Genomic DNA, 16,940 nt, shown 5'->3' with positions numbered 1-16,940 from the left:
TGTGTTTGTTCTTGTGTTCCAAATGTTTCATTTAATAAAATTAAGTTTACATATAAAGACGAACTAAAATGTATTGATTTTATGCTGATATTTTTTTTGTCAACATACCTCTACAAGCCTCATAACAGTCTCGAAGGTTTGAATAACTGTTAAATTCGTAGTCGCATTGTCCTACGTACTTGGCTATACAATTTTCCATTTTAATGTCGTAGTAGTATCTATTTAATCAAAATAAATTATATAAGGGACAATGTATTTATTATAGACAATGTAAACCATTATTATACTTACTTGGGCGTTAATACACCCTTTCCAGAACAATCGAAGCCGTTTGCTTGCATCTTACAAGCGATATTAGAATCCACATCTAGAAAATCTATAAAACAACTGAGTCATTAATGCGTTTTAGAATAGAATACAATAATTACACGTATTACTAGATTTCGGTTACCATTTCATTACACATCAAATTACCTTTGTCATAAAGATGCTCTGTTTCATTCACCTCTAGCCTCACAAGTGGCAAACGTAGAAACAAAAGAACATAAAGAATATTAAAAAGCATAATCTTGCATTTATTTTTAAACTTCAAAGGATAAAATGCGTAAACAAGCGAGAATTTCAAAGTAAATTAACAGCTTATCGTAGTAATTAAAACTTTTAATGGGAATTTGATAATATTTTATGAATATAATAAAGAAACTTTGATAGTAGGCACATACTTATAATGAGATGTTACGAGAATATTCTAAGGTACATTTGCAAAGATTTCGCTTGTATTTTACGCCTTTCCAGCCAAAGCTCCTAAATCTTCTATAGCTCTGTTGAGAGCCTGTTTCTCAAACTCCGGGGTTATTGATTTTCTGACATTGGATAAAATCCAATCGATCATCCATTTCTGGTGAATTCGATTCTCAACTCTATTGCGCTTCACATGGTATTCCATACGCCCTTTAACTGTGTTATAAACTTGCATCAGTCTCTCTCGGTAAGCTGCTTCCAGTTGCATCGCTACGTTCTCCTTCTTTGCTTCCATTAACATTTTCTGTCCATTCGCTCTTGTTTGCATATCCTTCGCATCCTTGATTGTTGTTTCATATAAAGCCATCATATCTTTTCTACTCTGCTCAAGTCCGTTAGCAACAGCGTCCACCTGTTCATCGAAGTATTTTGCAGCACTTGGGCCTAATTTTTTGGTTCCGGTATAAAGAATAACAAATATGGATAGACCGACGTAATACTCATGTTCCATTACGAATATTTCTTTGCTGAATAAGTAATTTGCTAATAGTATCCAAAATAAGTAAGGTCCAGTTACGCCAGTTTTGTTGTGAAAGAAGGTGAACCATTCTTCAGGAATGAATCCAAGGCGGACTTTACCTGGATCTCCACGTTTCAAGCCGGTGCCTCCTGAAGAAGTGCTTGAAGCACCAGGAGTTTTAGATCCTGGCGCGGGGCAAACGGGTTTTTTTGTTGGTTTGAAATTAGCTGGGCAAGTTTTTGTGTGTGCATACAATATGAGAGGTATTGCATATTGCGATTGGTTCCTTAGGTTTGATATCTTGTAAATTAGCATTTTTGATGTTTAAATCGTTTCCGTGAAATATGCAGACAGATATTGTAAATGTACAATTCAATCACTATGCATGTATGTCAAATTGTGACATGTATAATAAAAAGGTTTCATGTTGCATTTTTATTTTCGTTGCTATATTATCCGTAGTACCTAATACGTGAAAGTAGCAGCAGTACCAGAAATTTGGCAGTTTACATAGAGGAGTGCAGAAAGCCTATATTTATTTACAAATAAAGCATAAAAATACATTAATTTAACAAAACCATTAAACATACCTCCATGTATTTGAAACAGATACATACGTACATTTTATACTCTTTTGTTATACCGTTAAAGGACTGGGTAACTATTGGGAACAATAATGATAGAAACTATTATAACGAACATATATCCAACTCACTAAATAATGACAATCTCCTGCTTTTTTAAGTCGGTTAAAAATGAAACAAACGGACTAGGTACACAACATTTATTACTTTTTAAAGCGTTTTCACTTATAAAAATCACGAGAATATGTCAATGCACTTTGACTATTTTTATTATAAGATTCCATAGGTGATCTTATTTTTATATTGTTTATAGTGACGATAATACAAGGTTGCAATAGGTTTTTTAAATAGTAAGCTTACTTTAATTGATCTACCTCAATACGATAAGTCGAAGATTTCTATATTCTTAATAATTTTAGTAACACGTCATCGAGGAACGCTTATATACTAGAGTGTAACACAGATTATAACATTACATTTTCCAGCTCGTATTATCTTAATTACAAATACAATGAGTCAATTTTAAAGGCGGTATTTAGCAGCACGGAGAATGGGGTACTTGTCTCCAGTGCAAAGACCACGGAAGTCATCCATAGATAGGTCAACAATGGACACTCCACCGAGGTTTTTAGATCTGTAATAAAAGAGAGATAATTTTGGTCAATAAGTGCTCATAATTGCTTAGAATCAATCATATATATTCGTAAGTTTCCGCCTTATATTTCAGCTAACACACAATTGTTAAGTCTAGCCGCTAATTTTTGTTATTTTTTATCTTCTTTTTAGATTTAATGTATGCTGTTTATTTTCTGTTATGATCTCTTGTGTGTGTATGTGTGTGTCAAAATAAATGTTTTTCTTTCTTTCTTTCTTCTTTCTAATCATAGTAATAAATAAAGTAGCATCTACATGTTACGGAAAATTATCTATTTATATTATTTTTACGCTTTATCTCACTATGAGTTGATCATAGGCATATCATAGGTAATTTATAAGCACAGATAACATAATACTATACTAGTATTATAAGTTACCCAAACTATTGATAAACATACATATATACACGTATAAACATGCTCGAATATGTACCAAGCACAATCAAAACTAAATCAATCATCTAAAGCTAATTCACATTTAATAAATTTCTGGCAGATATAATAAACATGTAATAACTAATTAAACCATTATGATATACCTACAACGTTTGTATGCACCATCGCATTCAGCAAAGGATTCCTCTTTAGCAATACTCAATTAGATAACAATAATACTAAGTGGTACTTACTTCACGTAGCTAGCTTTCTGGCCAGCCGTGTCGGGGTCCTCGTAGCTAACCCACAAGCCTGGGTCACCGTTGTCGTCGGGAAGGCGGAAAGCGTAGGTGCCTGTGGAAATAATGTCAATGAAACATAACATACAAAGATCTTGTTGCAGGAGAAAAGAATTAATAGCATTGACTATTATTTCTTTTTACTTTTACGCTTGTTTAAAATGAATATAATATTCGTTATTAGCATTCACATGTGCATAAGAAGCGCGTGCAAATTATTGTAACTAGATTCGTTGGAGATTGTTAAAAAACAAAATAAGAAATACAAAAGTGGAAAATAATAAAAACAAAACGAAAACTATTTAAATCCTACACACACGCACTAACACCTAAAGGTCATGCTTCTTTTTCTATCCGTCAAAACACCTAATACCAACACATCCTTCACCAACTAAATCACACAAAGCCAAGTCAGCTATAATGAAGTACCAACCAAAGAAATCGCCGTCCTTGGTTAAGCCCTTGTCTGAAAACGTAAAGAAGCAACTAATTCCCGTTGGTAGCATAATTGGTAGCACTTTTGAGCTAATATTGAGAGATCTCACTATCTCTCTCGAAACTTGTGTAAAAATGCGTACGTGTCTATGTCCTATTCAACTAATGAATTTATTACACGTGTAAAGCATATCTCGTATGGATTAATGTACAACATATAAATACGATCTATACTAATTGCTCTAATTTAAGAAGCCTTACCGAAACGTTTGCTCGGGTCAGTGACCTTCCTTAAATGGGGACGCATGCCCTTTTGGTGGTTAGGATTGATCAGCTTAGCGCAAACTTCTGGGTAGCTTAGAAGACCTTCGGTCTTGGTGTAAGGGCCTGTAACAGAAATCCAATTATAGCTAGATTTAATAGCTAGTCGATTATTTTCTTGATATTTAAAAATATATTTAGCATTCGATTTAAGAGAAATATGGAAAAATAATCTTACCATAATAGTATCTGTTTGATATGTTGAATTAAAACGCTTGCATTATGCACTTATCTCATATAAAATATAAGAGTGTCAAATGTGAAACTACTTCCTCGCAAATAAAAAAAAATATTCAAAGTTTCTTCAAAGATATTTTTTATCGCAGAGCTAGGCTAAGAAGCAGGTGGGCCACCTCATGTCAAAAAACACTGTTGGTATTACAGTTGCTTTCCCGGCCAGTTAGTGTTCGATACTGAATATAAATATTATTTCGTAGATATGAAAACTTAAGCGGATAATAAATTTGAAGTTATAGTAATGACGGATTACGTTTTTTTCTTTTGAAAAAAGTTTTCTCTGACTAATGTAAAAACATCAGAATTCAATCTGATCCGTAAAGGCTGTATGAAATCCTAACTACTCCGTACTTCGTTTAATTAGGACAAGATACTCTTTATATAAGTAAGTTCTCACCAGCTTCACCAGGTCCATCAGTGTGAATTGGAGGCACTCCAGAAATTTCGCTGTCAGAATCCAGTTTCCATGTACGGGCGAATGTTGCAATACCGACAACGATCTTGTTGCTTGGGGCTCCAGCGGTGAGCCTAAACAAATATGTATTTGAATAAGTTTAAACTCACGGTTTTCGCTACCAGCAGGGTTATATGTGTACTTAATAATAAGGATATAAGGAAATGTTTGTATATCTATATGTATTTTTCAACTGTACGCAGCTAATTACTTTTAGGTTATGACATTTGAAACATCAATGTTATGAAGATTAAATTAAAGAATAAAGAATTGAAAAACCCACAACTCAAATACAAATAGATTTTTTGATATAAACGATGGAAAATATTGATTACTTATCACATATTTCTATCGTGGTTAAAATTAAAATATTACGTAGATACATAAAAAACCAATTGTGTGAACAATAAGATTTTTATATCTAAAATAATTAATTACTTATCTCTTTATAAATTCTACAAAGAAGTGATCCAATCACAATACCAATACAACTTTGCATATAAAATATTACCAGTATGAAATAGCGGCATCAACGTTCGACAGCTCATTGCGGTTCTGTGGCTTGTAGGTGGGAGCGGCGTAGTCAGCCTCCTTGGGGTTCCTGGCTGGTGTGAAGTAGTCGTACGCGTGGAGGTTCACGATATCAACCAAGTTGATAATAGCTGGGACGTCGTAGTAGACTGTCAAATTAAAACAGGGTTAAATAAGAAACCATGATATTAATTGATAACCTTGCAGAGTTTTGCGAACATTTAAAATTACTCGACTGTAAAAAATATCTTATTGAAACCTAAACGTCAAAACGGTCTTTTTTGAGAGAGTTTAGATATCATGTATTAAAAAGTATAAAAACTGTTAACCATTAGTGGATGAGAAAGTAAGAAAAACGTAGATAGTTTAGACCGTTTTTCATTATTTATTTACTCCAATTTTGATATTCTTTGTTTTTTCATTCATTACATCTTAAGCAATAAACCAAACTTTAATTATTTATGTTCCCGTCAATATCATTGGTTTATAAATGTCATACATTTGTATTAAATATTAGGAATTATGGAATATTAATTAATGTTACACTAGTAATAATAATATCAACTCACTTGAAGCGTTGACATTTGGCAAAACAGAGACGGACAGTTGCATATTGGGCTTCAGGCTGAGGGCTTGCTTCATTTCGCGCACCAGAGCGGTGAAACCTTCTCGGTGTTCAGCCTCTTTTTCGTCCACGGGGGTAGTGCCGAAGGTCTTCTTGATACCGTGCCAAATGGAACCTGCGACATATTAATTAGAGACATTAAAAATATCTCGCTATATTTTAGTTAAAAAAGCCACTTAGTTCATTCTTTATTTTCGCTTCGATTATTCGGGCGATCTGTATAAAAATTATGTATTTATTGTTAATTCCCAGGCAAGGAAATATGCAGTCCGAATATACAACACTTCAATAAGTTGTTTCTAATTGACCTGATGATATAATTGCTGCAGTTTTCAGGAGTCGTTAACTTATATGTCCAACTGATTGTGTATTGTGATTGATTTTAGCGAGATTTATTACCAAAAATTGTCGTTTCAAAAAGTTTAAGCGACCTACGTTTAAACTGTCATAGAAATGATGGAATTCAAAATACTATTTATGAACATTTTCTACTCTAATAGACGCTTAGTATTAATGGGAAGGAATATCAAGAGAAATCGTCTTAAATGATGGAATACCAACCGAAGGTGGAGCGTATCTTCTTGGGCTTAATCCTGGGGAATTGCCAAGCTAGATCGACACCGTCGAAACCGTGCTGCTCAGCCAGAAGCACTCCAGAATTCACAAATGCTGTACGTGCTTGCGGGGACTCCAACTACAAAAAAATAAATATTGGTTCATTAATTATAAAAGTGAAGTCCCGTGTCCCCTACTGGGGTATGGGGCAGATGATATACATCTGTTTCACTGATCGATTTTCTTTATGGACAAGTAGGTGATCAGCCTTCTGTGTCCTGCCAGACCGAGACATTTTTTTTTATTGTCCCCACCGGGAATCGAACCCAGGACCCCTCGGTTCTACGCTCACGCGTTTACCACTGTACCGAGGAGGCGCGTTCATTAATTATAGCATTCAATATTATAAAGCCAAATATTTATAGAATACGTATTTTCCATGAAACGTTATATTTTTTTCTTGTAACGTGTTTATGTATTTTTAATGAATATATAGTTTTTGGTCTATGAATTAAACCTTAGTAAGAAATATCAGACTCTCAATGATTGAAATTCCCCTTTTCATAAAATTACAAATTTACTTGACTTGAATGTTACGTTCTATTATTAACCTAAACCAATCTAAAACTTATGCACCGTGGAGCACTATTATTTATAAAATAACGAAAAGACGACTGACTGTACATAATATTCATTAAATTTGTATATACACACCAAAAGATTGTATTTCTGAGCCTCTTCATTATCAGCATCGCCTCCAACGGACAACAGAACCTTCAAGCCAGGGTACTTGGTCTTGAAGTTGGTGATAGCCCTGTAGTTAGCGTGGGCGCGGTCCACATCCAGGTTCTCGTTGAGGGAAACCATCTTGTAAGTGTCTGGCTGGATTCCGGCATAGCCATAGACCAAGTGGGTGCAGAAGGACAGAGCTGGGTCCAGGTCGAGAGGCAGCATGCGGGCTTGAGCTGGATAAATGCATCCTTCAACTATACTTTGATGTAATATCAGTTAGTGATCTTAGTTTAAAACCTTCTTATGGTAGCTGTGTAGTGAACTTTTGAACTCATATTTGGACTGAAAATATTGTTGTATCCAATCAAATCAAATCATTCTCATCTCATTCTTATGGATTGTTTACATTAAATATGCTAAATATATATTTGAAATTCGTTTTTTTTTCAATATTTGCTTCGTTTTTATGAATATTAATACCGATTTTAATAACAATCGTAGCCTGTGATAGTGACCTATCGAAATATAAATAATGTCTTGCCAATTCTACATGCATATTGTATGTGTTTACTAAGATTCTGCGCGACCTTTCCTCGTATCGTACATGCTCTAGTTAGTAACAAGATCTATACAGTAAATTAAGCAACGTTATAAATGCGAGAGATTAAAATAGGTATTTCAATTTTCATAACAAGGAACGAAGAAAAAATATTACATTACATTTATTGAACATGTCTATGTTTTTTATTCGCTTTTACTCTATTCAAAGTAGTATGATCATGCTCTTAACCATATAAATAAAAGGAACGTTAATTTTTCTTTTCTGCTTTGTTTAGGATAATTATGAATATCTATTATACACGAATAACAAAGTCATTCATAATCTTAGATGGGTTCCCTTATCAATGGTATTGATTAATAATTCATTAATTCATTCACAAACGAACATTTAACAACTACAATCCGCTTCCGTAAATCCGCATAACATGACTCACACACAACGCTCTTACATAATAACCGTTATTATATCGGTATATACATAATTATAATATTATTTTCTAAGTTCATTAAGTCTAATCACAAGATTTCTGAAGCAACATGATAATTGGAGCCTTTGAAGATCATATATCTTTTTTGTGTAAACTATCTGCTTTGAGTTCAGAGAAAATTAATACATTTTTTATTTAATTTATGAACCAAATACAAGCGGAGATGATCCAACAAAGCAAAAATCGTTAAAATCCGTTCAGCCGTTCTTGAGCTGCGTGTCTGTAACATGGAAATAACTAACATAATTTCCTTTTACATGTTTAGATTGTGAATATATATTTTTTTCTAATGTATGCATTTTAACAGACGGTTTTTAACAACAGTTTGTACCTATTTATATTTTGTTATCACAAATAAAGGAGACCCAAAAATAAATTATAGAAAGAGTTTTAAAACATATACAAGCAGATAGCTTCAACAAGTATTGCCAGACCTTTTTATTCGGCCGTGTTATACACATACTGAGTTAAAGTAACGTGTAGGTGTGTGGTGTTCGTTCAATAGACAAAATGATGTAAGCCGAGACAATAGACGCGTTAAATGCAGCTTTCCCGTTTAACTTGTAACCTTAAGTATGCAAGATGTTATCCTTCAAAACGGTTGTAATACATCTACAGATTATGTTCACAATTGATTGAGCAAAATTATACAGTCAATTTAAGAAATTTTCTTAAGGTTGTTTGGTATGACACGAGTTGATGTCTTTACGAAATACAGTATAATATATAAATAAATAAAATATTTAACATAAGTCAAACACAATTTATAACTTCACCTTGGTCGCAAAACGTCGTCTGTGGCACTTAATGGACCAAAAAATACCTTTACAATCAATCTACTTACACGACTCATTCAAATCAAAGTTATAAAATAAATTTTGTTTTGAATGATTTATGAAGTTTTGTTTTTTGTGTTTCCACCAGTATAGCATTTAAGAACATTAATATATGTGCTTATTACTTATCGATAAAATGAATTAAAATCAAAAACTTCTATAAAAAAAAATATTATTCTTGATCAGTACAATATCGCCTGCCATTTCAAAGTCCACACGAACGTAGATAAACTTATGTTGCTAAGAAAAAGACTCCTAATTGAAAATAAAGTCGAGATTATTTCTAGAAACGTGCTGTTTGCTCTTGTTATCTTGTTATTGGTTGACACCCGCAAGCAGGTCAACGTTGGCAATGATTGGGTATAATACGCTTATCATAGCAGTTTGAACTTGGTAAACAAAATTAAAAATCACAAAGGATTACGTAATATGCCTACGAGAGGGAACGATTCGTACCTACTAGCTGGTATTTGAGATTCAATACGTGTTTAAGGTGTGTTTTGAACAAGTCCACAGTTTTTATAGTGATTCTCCTTTAGCAACCTGTAATATTAAAAATATCTAAATATATAGCAATATGACGATTATAACACTTTTTTCACCATTAGTATGCGTATTATGTGGATATATTTGTATAAAAATGAACTGTTGCATACGTCTAATAAATAAAATCCAATATAATGGCTCTTGGACATATGTTACTTTTTAAACAGTTACTTAAATAAATCGTTTATCGAATAACTTAGTCTTAGTAAAATAACGATTTAGTACAAGCATTTATAACAAAAGGATTTATACTCATTTGCTTCGTGATAGAAAAAGCCAAGACGTTTATTCATAGGCTAGATAATATGAGAAATGAAACTAATGACTCATATGACTATATTCGTAAGCTAGGCATACACATCATGCGATGTTTTGTTTATAAAACAACCTCCAGTAAATGTGCTATAGAGCCTATACAGAACTATAAAATTACCAAACATGATTACAAATGGACATCATCAGACGGACGAACGGATTCTCTTCTTCTAATATATTATTTACAAATTAATTATAGTTATTTACAAAACAAATAAAAGCATTCGCAATACGGTAAGTGTATCTCAGTATGGTTCTTTGGTTTATATAAAAATAACGTTTTAGTGTTTTTTTTATACAGCGTGTCTTCAAAATATGCTAAAAATACGGAGACATTTATTTAACGGAGCAGTGCAAGAGGACTTTTTTCTGCGTATGCGCTAATAATCGTACTAGTCGTAATGTCCTTGTCATTGATAATCTAGTTATTAGCTTGTCCTAAATAAAGTATGATATGAGCGTTGAAAAGTTATCTGATATTATATAAAATAAGGCACATAAGAACAGTCCAAATATATAATAATAGACGTTGAAGGTTGAAATGGATATGACCCTGAACCAGACCTAGGTTAAACTAATCATTGACTGAAATAAGATATAATAACAGGTCGTTTTACTTTTTTATATATAAAGAGGGTAGACCCAAAACATCTGGAATATTCCATCAACATTAATCGCATGGTTACCATAATCATATTCACAAACATTCTATTTTCTAAACCAGTTCCAAATTCGCGTCTTAAAACTAGTTGGGTTACATTATAAGCAATCTTCGTGAATCTTACGTCTTAGCAATCTTATTCTTATGTAAAAGTGTTTAAAAAATCTTTAAGAAAAGCGCGCAGCGTGAAAAAAAAATCAACTTACATTCTCGTACATAGCTCTTGCTGTCATAGTAACAGATGACTTTGCCCTGATTTGGGGGTGGGTTGGCCACCGCCAGAGCCAAGGCTCCAACGAACGCGAGAAGGATCTTCATCTTAACTGCTTTCACGTCTGATCACCACGGTGCGTTTGTGGCGAATGAGTTCTGATTTCGATGCAAACTAAGATGGAGTGGTGTGCACGGGTGGGTCAAAGATTATGCAGTGACCAATGCGATAATCCGAGCCGGGTTCCGTTCGAGAAATTGTTGTTTTTATATGTTAATGAACTTTATAATGGTATTATACTTGACGAGCAAATTCTTGATATCAACAAACGTACTCCTTTTGATCTCTATGTATATTATATATTTTATAATGGTCTATTAGTAGGATGAAGCAATGAATTAAGCAATATTTATTTATACTGAGATGTATTGAATAAATATTGTTTGGTTTGCGTTCTCTTCACTATGAAGGCGCAATTGTTGATTCTGGTTGAACATATTTTACGAGAAAAAAATGCATTCGCTTGTGACCTGCTTGATTAACTATGTATAAACTGATACATTCTTTTACATCAGCTATATTGTGCTTAGTGTGAAAAAGAATATCTTTTTTTAAGTAAATTTATCTATAGTGTCTATTACTATAACTAAGAATGAAATACAATTTATAATAGCTGGGTATATAATAATTGTTACTTGCATTGTTCTCTTTTGATAAGGTAATAATTAACGGAAATTTTTATTTATTTACTTCATTATAATAGCATAATGCATGACCCACTTGACAGCGGCTAATACGATTATGAGTTGATATTTCTTATTTGCTGGAACATCCTAAAAAATAATCGTAAATACTAGTTTCACTGTTTCAAAATGTACTGGTAAGTAAATTTTACATAATTATAATGCGATTATGGAAATAACGTTCTAAGAGCATAAATTTTATAATTTACGCATATTAAATGCGTGAAGTCTACATTTCAAGAAACAATCAAAGATACGAGGATACCAACATAAATAAACTGAGTTATATCGACATGTATGATTTAAGTAGGATATCTTTGGCCGCCTTACTCTTTAGAAACTGTTTTCTGACCTATCTACTGGCAAAATATCAAGAAAATAATTAAAAAATATAAACGATAAACATTCTCAATACTTAAAAAAATGTTATTTCCATTTTTAAAACGTAATTTCGCATTAATAAAACTAAATAAATAAATCCCTAAAACAGCGTTTTTATACTTTATTCTTAAACAAATTCATCTATGACCAAACCATTTAAACAACTACCATTTGCTATTAACTACTCTTTGACAGAGATGATATCACTGAAATGTAGTTGGTTTCGTACAACAACCTTAAACATTTTTTTGTCTACCTTGAAATGCGAGAGGTCAATATTAAAAAATTGTATTTAAATCTAGTGAATTAATGTACTATTTATAAAATAAATCAATCTTTTGTCAGTAGTAATTTCGGTTTAAAGTCGTAACCGATCAGTGGCCAAAGCCAAAACAAATGGAAGAGATTTTTATCTCATAAAATATGTTATGCCAGAACCTTCTAACTGAATTATATTTTATAATAATAAGATCCTACTGGTAACAATATACTTATAGTCATCAAAAATCACTGCTGATTCTTCTAAATTTAAATCAGACATCTTTTTTTCTATATTACAATTCCTAAACATAAATTGGTTAAATATTCGTACCTAATACCTAAATCATAATACATGAATACGCAGTTTCTTAAAAGGCATGTGTTATTTGCCTTTTATAGCTTTATTATCACAGTTTATAACGTTGGTTACTTCTTATTTTATCACTTCTCGCAGTTCATAGAAATCTGATATTTATCGGCTTCCCGTAATCTGGTTAAAGTGGTAACAACCATACCACTTAGGTCATAGTTTTATATGTATCTGCTTGTTATTAATATCTGCGTCTTTAAATTATGATACTAATGGCAATAATGTTTAAACTATTTGTACAAAATAGTTTTTATGCCTTAGTTTTTATGTGAATGTCTGACTGCGATTGCTTAGTTTATATAGAAAGTCTTACAAATCATTAAACTTTCTAATTGGGCAAGATTGACTTTCATAACTTCTTGAATATAAATACTGAAAGTTTCTATGTATATGCAGCACAATTTTACAGGTAAGAACGCTTCCAGGTCTTTTTTATGTCATAGGGCAATTGAGTTGGTGGTTCGCCTGATGATAAGCGATCACCACCACCCATGAACATTCGCAGAGGTAGTGCCTCTGTGAATGCACTGCCCGCTTGGGAAGAATTGATGACTGGAAAGAAGGAATGGACTGGGAAGGAAACAGGCCAACAACTAGTTCGAATTTGGCAAGGCGTCTATTTATTTAACGAGGCGTTTTTTTTATTGTATATAGTTTACGTTACTGTAAAGAAACATATTATACATAATTTTCAACTGTTTTCTCGAAAATATTTCATGTTTCTAGCGGAAATAAAATTACATGATACTTGCCTTTCTTCAAAGTGAGATTAAGTGAGATTCAACTCGACCCTCTCCCTTCTTGATTGCCTCACTTAATTAATGGGTACCCCCAAAGATATATTAAATATATATATATATATATAACCTTCAAAAGAATAGATCCAGAAATTCTCGAACTATAGGCACAATTATTAATGTGTAATGAGTAGTGAGTCCCTATAGATAGGCATGCTTATTGAAATGCTATTATTACCTGATTATATTCTTGTAATTACTACCAGTTAATTGTTTTAAATAGAGACCTAGCTGTGTAATTTTTGTTAAAGACTAAGACCACAGCAAACACATTAATGAATCATATGTAATATATTTTGCTACCAAGATATTATCTTTGAAGCAAAATGAAATTCAATGAAGAGGGATTTCTTAGGAAGAGTCCAGGTAAGAGATTTATAAAATTGGTACATATTACATTAAGTGACAATGTTATTATAATACAGTAAAGTAGCAGTGGTGGCTCAGTGGTGAGAACCTCGGACTTCAAAATCGATAAGTCGGTAAAAAGTAAATATCAACGCCTAAAAATCTCAGGGTAAGGACCACCTTGGTGCAAAGCCCAAATTTCATAATAATAAGAATCGACCGGGACCGCAAATCACCCCAGTGCGTTTTTATTAAACAGTGATACACAAGATATACCTAGCCAAGAAAAGACGAAAGAAATTAGCTTATTGTTAAATATTTGAATTATTAAGTAACGCTTCTGCAATAATAATTAATTAATTAAGAAAATTATATTTTTTTATAATCTTTAAAATTTTCACTTATATATTGTATACACAACAAATATTTGTATTATATATGTATTATGTACACTTATTGCATTTAATGCTATAAAAAATGAACATTAACTGAAATAATTACTTTAATATCTATAACTGCATGATAATGATCTTCATAAATTAGGTTCACTAAGTTCAGGACATACTTTTCAGTTGTCGTCTAATTCATTTCATTTGTAAGCGTAACGATAATCGAATATGTTATAAATGAACGAATTCCTTTAAGGAAGTAAATGTTTTTGACAGTAAAGTGGCTGAACATTAACCCCAAAGTTTAAATAAACTTTATCGGGCTATTTTACAATTGACAAAAGCAATTTTTCAATCTATTCCTTAATCTTAATGGACATGAGTTTTAGCCACGATACAAGTACGTAGTGGGGATTTTAAATTAAAAATTGAAGTGGAAGTTGAGTATTTGTAAGAACTGGGTCACATTCGTGCCGGGAAAATAAAAATACACTAATCGCTTACGAAGAATTTAGGCTAAACAGGACTTTTTGATACTTAACTAGTAGTATGGCTTTTCGGGAGCAGAATTTCATTTGATTTACCCCTTTTAAACGATTTCGTCGATATAATTAAAGTTCATACTGTATATAATATTCTTCGAGGATCCGTGTATTATCTAGAAGATTTAATAAATATTTTTAATTTCTTACGGAAGCTAACGTCACAAATGGTGAATCGGTATTAGCTCGGACATACCTTTTCTGAACATTAACCGTTTCTGAAGCATATCTTTTAATTAATAATATGGCAGTACTTAAAGAAATAATAAAGTGATTTGTTTTATACAAGTACTATAAAATTTTCTAAACGAATTACTGAAAAGAAATGTAACCAGCTCTAAAAATTATCCTTATGGAACCGTTTAAATATAAGAAAATTATTTAAAAGAAAGTGCAAACAATAGCTACAAGGGACAATAAACACGACAAATAGGGAAATTAGAACATTTTTAATGAATAATTAGAAAGTACCTACGGATTTAAAGATACAAATCTCCTAGTGGGTTTTAATATTAAGCTCTTTTAAACACCTACAAGAATATTAGCAATTTATTAAAACGAGATTTATCTTATTAAAATAAGATAAACAAGATTAAACGTTTTTTCCTTCAAAACGGGCATCTCAAGGGAAGCCTTGAGTTGCGAAAATATTTTCTACTTAGATCTTAATTAAATTCTGAACATGAGCAATTTTTCGTAGATATAATAAGGCTAGCAACACACTCGGCACAGATACAAGACACTTCAAGTTTAATTAAAAACGTTCAACTGATCGTAATATACATTGACGCAGTTCCACTGTTGTGTGAAACCATAAAAAAGAGAAGAAGAAGAATCGTAATATAATATCAATTCTGTGGTTTGAGTCTTAGAATGGAATTGATTTGAAAGTGCAATTTCTTATAAAGTATTTAGAAACCATAATCTATCAAAATAAACTCCATCTAACCAATTTATCTAAGGTCTCATATGTGAAGTAAATATACCCTCCGAACTTAATCCAATGCAATAAATTTTAATTCTAATCTTTTACCCTCATGACGGCGTTAATGTAATGAGTCCTTGATAAAAATAAAGTAATTAAGGTAGATGCAATTGACGACAACGAAATAAAAGTTGAGGGATTCAAACCTACTATTGTCCTGACGATGATCACTTCACTCAGGTTTCAGAAAAATGTAATTTATAGTATCACAAACGAAACTATGGTATATTTAAATTATTCTCTAGTTGATGTAGTTATTCATGACGCTTTCATTCCCGAACGTAATTTCCACAATTACACAAATTCAAAATTAACAAAATTATCTCCATAAATTCTTAGATTTTATTCAAATTTTAATGCTCTTTTGGTTTTTTACGTTCTTTGTAAAATGTAGACTTCTTACCTTGAAATATCTAAAATATCTCTTAAATACAAAAACCAATAACTATATTATCATACAAGCAATTGTTTACATGGTTTGTTTCTGTTTGAATGAATACTAAAGTCCAAATTCAATTTCGCTGGCTGCTGCCGTGGCATGCTCGCTTCGATCGCTTGGCTCAATCGGTGGATCACAGCCAACCTAACACGCGCGTCGCTTCGCTCCTTGTTAAGCTATTTTTGTACTAAAAACTATGTAGGAATGTGCTGTAGTATAAAAATATTAATTTAAGATTAATCTAGAAAGTATGTAAGAATATAATATTTTGTTTATAAATAAAAACAAATGTAATTAAAAAGACGACGTGACGATGACGTCGCATAATACGGTAATTAAGGGTTATGTTCACAAAACAGCAGTAAGGATAATAGGTAGGTATCCAAGTTTAAACTACCTAAGTTACCTTTAATTTTGAAGCGAATTTTGTAGACCTCTATGATAACAGTGCACGATATCTGGTAGGTAGATACCTGGAGAGTGAGTGCGAGCGTCTTAAAATCGTACCTACTAATTCCAGTGTGGAAACGTGACGGCGCTCGACAACCTATATTATATAGTTGTGTCTTTTTCCCATACTGGAATGAGCACTGTTTAAAGACCTAAACATAACCTTCCACAGATCAATAATAATAAAAAATAATTCTTATCCAGATGCAAATTTTGTACCCATTGCTTCTCGAACACGATTCAAAAACATATTTCTTATCAACGTAAAAGGACACAATATGCAATCAAAGTAAGCAACAAATATAAACACTTGAGTCATATTTTCCGAGAAGCATAACATAATACGTAGGTATTATGCAAAATGCAAATATATCGCAATGAAAGAAAGTTTGTTGAATTTCGTCAGCACGAACGACGATATTTATGAATATTGAATGAATTTCCAATTGGAAGTATAGAAGTATGATCAAACTTCGCTTTATAGATGATTGGTAAATATACTGGAATCTATTTCGTTACGAATGAAAATATTAATAGGTATTTGTATGTTTC

The 16,940-nt window shown here is 32.2% G+C and overlaps 2 protein-coding genes across 3 annotated transcripts; both read right to left on the bottom strand.

Annotated features, from left to right (window-relative positions):
- Positions 1-781: 781 nt before the first annotated feature.
- LOC119835811 (ATP synthase subunit b, mitochondrial-like) lies at positions 782-1,576 on the bottom strand. The gene has a single exon (XM_038360823.1). It carries the CDS (start codon positions 1,574-1,576, stop codon positions 782-784), a length of 795 nt encoding a protein of 264 aa, XP_038216751.1.
- Positions 1,577-2,030: 454 nt separating this feature from the next.
- On the bottom strand, positions 2,031-10,850 carry LOC119835527 (chitinase-like protein EN03). Of its 2 annotated transcripts, none has more exons than XM_038360414.1 (9): positions 10,679-10,850; positions 7,048-7,319; positions 6,340-6,472; positions 5,723-5,893; positions 5,134-5,302; positions 4,566-4,696; positions 3,872-3,997; positions 3,131-3,230; positions 2,031-2,479 (listed from the first exon to the last, which is right to left on the bottom strand). In XM_038360414.1, exons 1-9 carry the CDS (start codon positions 10,788-10,790, stop codon positions 2,368-2,370), a joined length of 1,326 nt encoding a protein of 441 aa, XP_038216342.1. In that variant the 5' UTR covers positions 10,791-10,850; the 3' UTR covers positions 2,031-2,367. The 2 variants fall into 2 exon arrangements, with proteins under 2 accessions (XP_038216342.1, XP_038216343.1); XM_038360415.1 differs by having other exon boundaries at positions 7,048-7,298.
- Positions 10,851-16,940: the final 6,090 nt, after the last annotated feature.

Source organism: Zerene cesonia, chromosome Z (genome assembly GCF_012273895.1).
Source record: "Zerene cesonia ecotype Mississippi chromosome Z, Zerene_cesonia_1.1, whole genome shotgun sequence".
In the NCBI taxonomy this organism is placed as follows: domain Eukaryota; kingdom Metazoa; phylum Arthropoda; class Insecta; order Lepidoptera; family Pieridae; genus Zerene; species Zerene cesonia.
The sequence above is the reverse complement of the archived record's forward strand: the minus strand, read 5'-3'. Positions and strand labels throughout refer to the sequence as shown.

What these genes read in the sequence shown, in the direction of transcription:
- LOC119835811 (XM_038360823.1), bottom strand. Translation starts at nt 1,576, where the DNA reads ATGCTAATTTACAAGATATCAAACCTAAGGAACCAATCGCAATATGCA.
- LOC119835527 (XM_038360414.1), bottom strand. Translation starts at nt 10,790, where the DNA reads ATGAAGATCCTTCTCGCGTTCGTTGGAGCCTTGGCTCTGGCGGTGGCC. An exon ending in CTCAGAAATACAATCTTTTG is followed by an intron (nt 6,473 to 7,047) that starts GTGTGTATATAC and finishes ATTTTTTTGTAG; the next exon opens with TTGGAGTCCCCGCAAGCACG. An exon ending in GAAGATACGCTCCACCTTCG is followed by an intron (nt 5,894 to 6,339) that starts GTTGGTATTCCA and finishes AATATGTCGCAG; the next exon opens with GTTCCATTTGGCACGGTATC.